Source organism: Armigeres subalbatus, chromosome 3 (assembly GCF_024139115.2).
Source record: "Armigeres subalbatus isolate Guangzhou_Male chromosome 3, GZ_Asu_2, whole genome shotgun sequence".
Taxonomy (NCBI): domain Eukaryota; kingdom Metazoa; phylum Arthropoda; class Insecta; order Diptera; family Culicidae; genus Armigeres; species Armigeres subalbatus.
This window is the reverse complement of record NC_085141.1, coordinates 59,077,102-59,084,240: the sequence shown is the minus strand read 5'-3', so window position 1 is coordinate 59,084,240 and position 7,139 is coordinate 59,077,102. Positions and strand designations below refer to the sequence as shown.

The 7,139-nt window shown below is 41.6% G+C and overlaps 1 protein-coding gene across 1 annotated transcript; it reads right to left on the bottom strand.

Moving 5' to 3' along the window:
• Positions 1 to 4,862: 4,862 nt before the first annotated feature.
• Positions 4,863 to 6,240, bottom strand: LOC134225583 (uncharacterized protein K02A2.6-like). The gene is made up of 2 exons (XM_062705777.1): positions 5,163 to 6,240; positions 4,863 to 5,101 (listed from the first exon to the last, which is right to left on the bottom strand). Exons 1-2 carry the CDS (start codon positions 6,196 to 6,198, stop codon positions 4,890 to 4,892), a joined length of 1,248 nt encoding a protein of 415 aa, XP_062561761.1. The 5' UTR covers positions 6,199 to 6,240; the 3' UTR covers positions 4,863 to 4,889.
• Between the last annotated feature and the right edge of the window lie 899 nt (positions 6,241 to 7,139).

The following is a 7,139-nucleotide window of genomic DNA, read 5'->3' as shown; positions in this document are numbered from 1 at the left end:
GCATATAACCCCTTCCTTCTACTCCTCCGGTAGCTGTTCAGTTCCCCAGATTTTGACTATCAGTTTGTGCAGGCAAGTGGCTAGCTTCTCCGGGCCCATCTTGATGAGCTCAGCTCATACCATCCTTACCAGCTGCTTTATTAGTCTTTAGCTGTTGGATGGCATCCTTAACTTCCCTCAAGGTGGTGGCTGGTTGGCTTCCATCGTCCGACAAACTGATGTAGTCAGTTGCTTTGACTTTCACTGCCTGTACTCTCAGCGCCATTCAAATGTTCCTCGTAGTGCTGCTTCCACCTTTCGATCACCACACGTTCCTCCGTCAAGATGCTCCCATCCTTATCCAGGCACATTTCGGCTCGCTGCACGAAGCCTTTGCGGGATGCGTTGAGATTCTGGTAGAACTTGCGTGTTTCTTGAGAACGACACAGCTGTTCCATCTCCTCGCACTCCGCTTCTTCCAGGCGGCGTTCTTCTCCCGAAAAAGGCGGGTCTGCTGTCTCCGCTTCCGTCTATAACGTTCCACGTTCTGCCGGGTACCTTGCGTCCTTCTCCTCCAGAATTTGTCTGGACTCTTCGTCGAACGTCGAACCAATCGTTCCGTCGACTTCGTCCCATATACCCGACGTTGTTCTCCGCTGCGTCGTTAATGGCTGCTTTGACTGTATTCCAGCAATCCTCAAGAGGGGCCCCATCGAGCTCACCCTCTTCCGGCAACGCTGCCTCGAGATACTGCGCGTATGCATTAACAATTGATTATAAAATGTAAACAAATATAGGTGAAGAGTTGACCTTTCCCGTCAAAAATTTTCATTCTCCCAATCGATTCTTTATTTTATTTAAGGTGTTGACCCGAAGAACCCAAATTTTTGACGCCACAAAGTTGTCGCGACCGTCCTCTGACATCTCCATGCTCTGCATATCCGTGCTCGGTCCGGCTTACTGCAGTGAGGAAACTCTTAAAAACTCACTGCAGTAGCGCTCGAGGAATGAGCTACGATGCGGATGGCTTGCCGGCTGCTGGGCTTCTTGCTGCTGGGTCGGAATGGCTCGACGGATGAGCCTCGGTTCGGCTGGCTTGCCGACTGCTGGGCTGGGTGCGCCCCGTTCGGCTAGTTTGCCGAATGCTGCTTCGGTTCGGCTGGCTTGCCGACTGCTTGGTTTGATGCGCCTCGGTTCGCTGGCTGTTTGACGTCTACTGCAGTGAGGAAACTCTTAAAAAACTCACTGCAGTAGCGCTCGTGGGACAAGCTACGATCCGGCTGGCTTGCCGGCTGCTGCCTCTTGCTGATGAATCGGAATGGCTCGACGGATGAGCTTTGGTTCGGCTGGCTTACCGACTGCTGGGCTGAATGCGCCCCGTTCGGTAGACTTGCCGGTTGCTGCTGGGTCGGAATGGCTCGACGGATGAGCTTCGGTTCGGCTGGCTTACCGACTGCTGGGCTGGATGCGCCCCGTTCGGCTGGCTTGCCGGCTGCTCGTGGAATGAGCTACGATCCGGCTGGCTTGTCGGCTGCTGCTTCGATTCGGCTGGCTTACCGACTGCTGGGCTGGATGCGCCCCGTTCGGCTGGCTTGCCGGCTGCTCGTGGAATGAGCTATGATCCGGCTGCTGCTTCGATTCGGCTGGCTTACCGACTGCTGGGCTGGATGCGCCCCGTTCGGCTGGTTTACTGTCTGCTGCTCCGATTCGGCTGGCTTGCCGGCTGCTCGTGGAATGAGCTACGATCCGGCTGGCTTGCCGGCTGCTGTTTCGATTCGGCTGGCTTACCGACTGCTGGGCTGGATGCGCCACGTTCGGCTGGCTTGCCGGCTGCTGCTCCGATTCAGCTGCTTCGCTTGATGCGCCTTGGTTCGCTGGCTGTTTAACGTCTACTGCAGTGAGGAAACTCTTAAAAACTCACTGCAGTAGCGCTCGTTGAATGAGCTACGATCCGGCTGCTGCTTCTTGATGATGGGTCGGGATGGCTCGGTTCGACTGCTTCCTTCTAGCGCTCCTACGATGTGCTTTCGTTGACGTTCGTCGTAATTCTCCTCGATGCTCTGCAGTGCATGCGGTTTTATAGGCAGTAATCTTCTTCTTTTTCTTTTTCATTGGCTCGCCATGAATGACGTGTATAGCAATAAGGGACCTCGCACAGTAACAATGGGCGGTCGTTTTTTTTTTAATCGATAAAATTGCAATTTATCAATTAAAATTTGTTTCAATAGGGGAAACTGGACACACATGATCCCCACTTTTTGTTTAGCATATTTCTCGATGTAACATGCACAGATTTGCACGCTTCTTTATGGACTTGATAAAGAATTTAATTATCTTTTCAAAAACGTCATTGGAAGCCATTATTTGTTCATGAAAGTAACCAAAAAATCGATTTTGCTTAAAGATAGAAAATTCGGCATTTTCAAAACTTGCGGGAGACTTGATCCCCATATAGGGGGAAATTGATCCCGTTATGAGCTGACCATGTTTAGGTTCTTCCAAGTCTAATGAAAGGATGAATTGGTCTAGCCTCAAATCCTAACAATTCTTCATAGTCTGTCGTAATAGCAGTCGTACGAAAATTAAATAATGTTGGTATTAAGTAAGGCGAGTTTTTTGGTTCTCGAATAGAGTAATAGTGACAGATAGAATGTCTGCTATAGCAACAAAATTGGCATAGTGATGATGATTTATCTGCAAACCATTCACTCCATTTAAAGACAGTGGTCATATCACGACAACCATGATGTGCCCAAGAGGATCTCGTTTTGTGATTGATACAATTATGATTCCAAAAATGGTTGATCGATACATAAATATATCTTTGTAATTTTAGAATCCAATTTTTTTTATTAAATCTCTGAAAATAGGCCACAGTGCGAATGTCATGGCAAATGGTAAATATCCCTGAGTACCTGTTTTGAGATCAATAAAAAACTTGTGATACATCTAGATCGCCAGACTATTTACTACCAATACCACAACCGTAATCATACCAGGATGGTGACTTCATATATCAATATGGTACTATCACGCATCATCATTTTTATAGTGTGTGTTATTATTACACAAATGCGATTTCTCTTAAACAACTGACTAAAAGTTGTTGAATGTGCCTATTATTGAAAAATTATTTAAGAAGATTTACAAATAAATGGTGATTGTAAGCAAACTTCTCCTAGCTCAAAAGGAAAGAATTTAGTACCAGATAGAACAATACTGATTTTAAGCCCTGTGATTTGTTGAGTATTTTTAAAGCCTAATTTATACACTTTTTCATAGAAAATGATGTTTAAATGCATTTTATAAAGCTAATGAAAAATAAGTATGTTCAACTACATTTTCTTCTGGTTAATGAAAAAAGGCTGTTGAGAAATTCAAATTGCGCGTCTGCTTGACAAAATTAAATAGAAATAAATTTGTTTATACTTTTTAACTAGAAAAGAATTTTAACAGATCGATTAGTTACATACAATACAATAATATGCAACGGTATACAACAAACGCCTTAATATATGCAATTTCGGGATCAAGTGTGTCCAAACTGTGGGGGATCAAGTGTGTCCATGTTGAGTATTTATCTTGTTTTGTTTTTTGTATTCAATGGAAAATAAGCAATAGTTAATTGAATGAATTTATTCAATTCTACTATGATAAAACTTTGTTCAGTAAAAGTTTGGTACGTTTTGGTTGGACATATCCAAAGTTATTAAACTTTTATCTTTTGAAGAAAAAAAGGATTGAGAATGCTCAAATAATAAAACCTCTCTAAAACCCATATACATAAAGTAACTAATATAAAATGTTACTCAGATTCAATAATCTATCTAACGGATCCGTTTGCACATATCACTGGTATAAAAATGTGATTAGTTTTCGAGAAAACAGGGGGGGATCATGTGTCCCCGGGGATCATGTGTGTCCAGTTTCCCCTAATTTCAAAATAATTCCTTTCTTCTTTTTTTGTTTCTGCTTTTATTTATATTGTTCATTATGGTCCCTGATGCTACAATCCATCTTACCCCTACTCTTATTCATATGAGGGAACGTCCACAAATTACGTAACGCTAGAGGGGTGATTTGGTTGGAAAAATCTAATTTTTGTGTTACGTAATTAATGGATCATCCATCGTAAAATCGTCGCTGTACATCTTCATCTAATTTAAAATTTCTGGACGCGTACAGTTGCCACCGTTACTACCATTGCAGACTTTTTATTATTATTATTATTATTATTAGGCCGATACAAATATTTAAAATCCATTTTGTCCCCTTCCCCCTCGGATTTTTTTGTCAAAAAAAATGTTTTGAGGGGCAACAAAATAAAAGTCGGATAATTTTGAGGATTTTCAAAACATTCTTTAACAAATCCAAGAAGTTTTTTTTTTTTGATATTTTTTCATTTTATATTTTTTTTTTTTTATTATCCACCCCCCCTTGACTCTTTGAAGACCAGTAGGACAAAATGTTAATTAAGTATTTGTAACGGCCTTATTATTTTTATTGTATTTTTTTTCTGTTTTATTTTCTCTGGATTCAATCCTGGGTTCATGTGTTAGATTCTAGGTAAATTTTACGGTGAATAAAGCCCTGGTCGTAATAGAATGGAACGGTCACAATTCAAATTTACATTCAACATATATGTATAGTACCACACACTACAAGACATCTCTGCATAGGTTTTATGGCGCTAGTAAAAAAGCAAGGATACCTGCGCATTATTAACCATTCAGAATTGTCTATCCTGTGACATCAAATAATTACAAAACATGCTCAAAGCTATAATAATCCCATAGTAAATTGTTCGATCACATAAAATTTAAATAAAAGTTTTCAAAAGATCAGTATTTTACACTTATTTATTTAATGTATGTTAGTAAATATCAGTGTACAAATGCTCAAACTCAAACTTAATTATATATGTTATACAAAACCATATCTTTCAGTTTCTTTGGCAGTTTCTTCTCTCGTTGTGGTCGATTGTTTCCCATCTGACATCTATTCTCACTATCAATTGATGATTCTTCGGATCGCAGTATTTGTTGAAAGTCGTTTTCACTGTTCTGGTGGTGAGCTCTCATGCCGAAAGGCACTTGTTGTCTTCCTGCATTCCACTCGTTTTCTAGTACAAATAAAACTAGTTGAATAAACATATTTACAATGGTGTCATCTAAATATCTCACCTGTTTCCGAATTTAAACTAATGTCTTCAATTCCAGTATGATTCTCGTTGAATTGCTCATCACGGTCCTCGTTTTGTTCAATCGCTCTTTTTGCATCTGCTACGTTCCTAGAATAAATTACGCCACGGCTGCTTCTGACAACTATTTTGGCTCCTTCTCTTGCTATTATCGTATACTTTTCAGCGCCAAATGTTGAGTCAGTCTTGCTCTTCTTCATTTGAGACAGAACCACCTTATCACCAACAGTTAGGTCTGAATCTTGAGCTTTTCTCCGACAGTCTGCGTTTATCTTGCTTTCTAGTTTAGAGAAAGCGTCTTTCTCTCTAATGTCCACACGATCTAGTTCGGGGGCATCAGTTTTCCATAATCCAGGGAACGTACCCCTGAACTTCCATCCGACTAACAACTCGAATGGCGTCACGCCGAGTCGAGTGAGAGGTCGAACCTTATTGTGAACATGTACATATCTGTTAAGGGCGAGCTTCCAGTGTACACCATCCAATTTAGACGTAGCTATGGCCCGTTTTATCCCTTCGTTTTGCCTTTCAACGGCTCCATTAGATTGTGGACAAAAGGGGATAGATTTGCAGATTTTGATACCTTTGTTCTCCCATGTTTTTACAAATGATTTGCTTTGAAATGGGGGTCCGTTGTCGCTTTGAATCACATAAGGATAGCCCCATTCACCAAAGATCCTATTAAGTGCCAGATTTGTCGATTCTGCATCTGTGTGCTTCATTTCCAAGACATGAAGATAGCGCGAGTACGTATCCACAACAACCAGGAACTCGCCAAACCCAAACTCTTTATCAGTGAAGAAGTCAATTTGTAAAACTTCCCATGGGCCACTAGGTAGTTCTCTGTTGGTTAGCGGTATGGGTGGATTTTTCTTCGATATCAGAAGACATGTCTCACAGTGCTTGATGTATGATTCCACTGCTGAACTCATACTAGGCCACCAGAAGTGTTCACGCAAAATTCTTTTGGTAGAACCAATACCCACATGCCCTTGATGGGCACACTCAATTGCTTTCATTCTCAATGCATTAGGAAGTACTATCTTATCATTCTTGTAAACGGTGGCCCCGAACACTCGAAGTTCCTTGGCTTGTGATTCATATCTGCGTAAGCCATCTTCCCAACATCCTGTTTTGATCGAATCCCTTACATTCGTTATTTCAGCATATTCTTATGGAAATTGCTTTTGCGGACGTTTTTAAAACATTTACATGTAATACAGCGAAATTTTCCAACTATAATGGATATCAACACTATTGCTGATTGTACATCTTTAATTGCTAATGCCTCTGAATAAATGAAAGTTATTATTTTAATCAAATTTTTATTATCATCAGTGTAGTTGATTTTTTTTTGCTGGGGAATCAGAAGTGTTATAGTATGACCATGTTTTAATGTACGCGTAGTTTATTACCAAGCACAACTTAACAAATGGTCAGTCATATGCCATGACTCGTACCCATCCCGGGATCATGTGAATTATGAAACCAATCATTTTTGGAGGATGAGCAGACCAAATCTCTCTAATTTTATTCTACATCTGCCACCACCGCTGCCCTCGCTGCCTCAGCCATCACCGCTCTCTAACCGTGAACTCCGAGCGATGCGATGGGCGTTTGCATCCATCGCAACCGACACCACTGCATCCGACCATCATCAAGTACAGAATGACAAAAAAAAAAATGCGCCCACTTCTTTCATGCATATTTGCAGACCCACCGGCAGTTCTACCGCTGGCGACTGCATGCTGTGTAGGTAAACACAGCGAACGAACGAACGAAACGAAAAATTCGCGAGCATAAGCTGCTGTCATAAGTTGTAATGACTCGCACACGGCAGGCACTGCTTCTTTTATACACAAAGAAAATATTGCAGTGAACCCGAAGGCCCGTGACGTACCGCATTCTGATGTCCGTGTTAGGAATGCACGGCATTGGTTAGATATTAAATTTTTGCTGG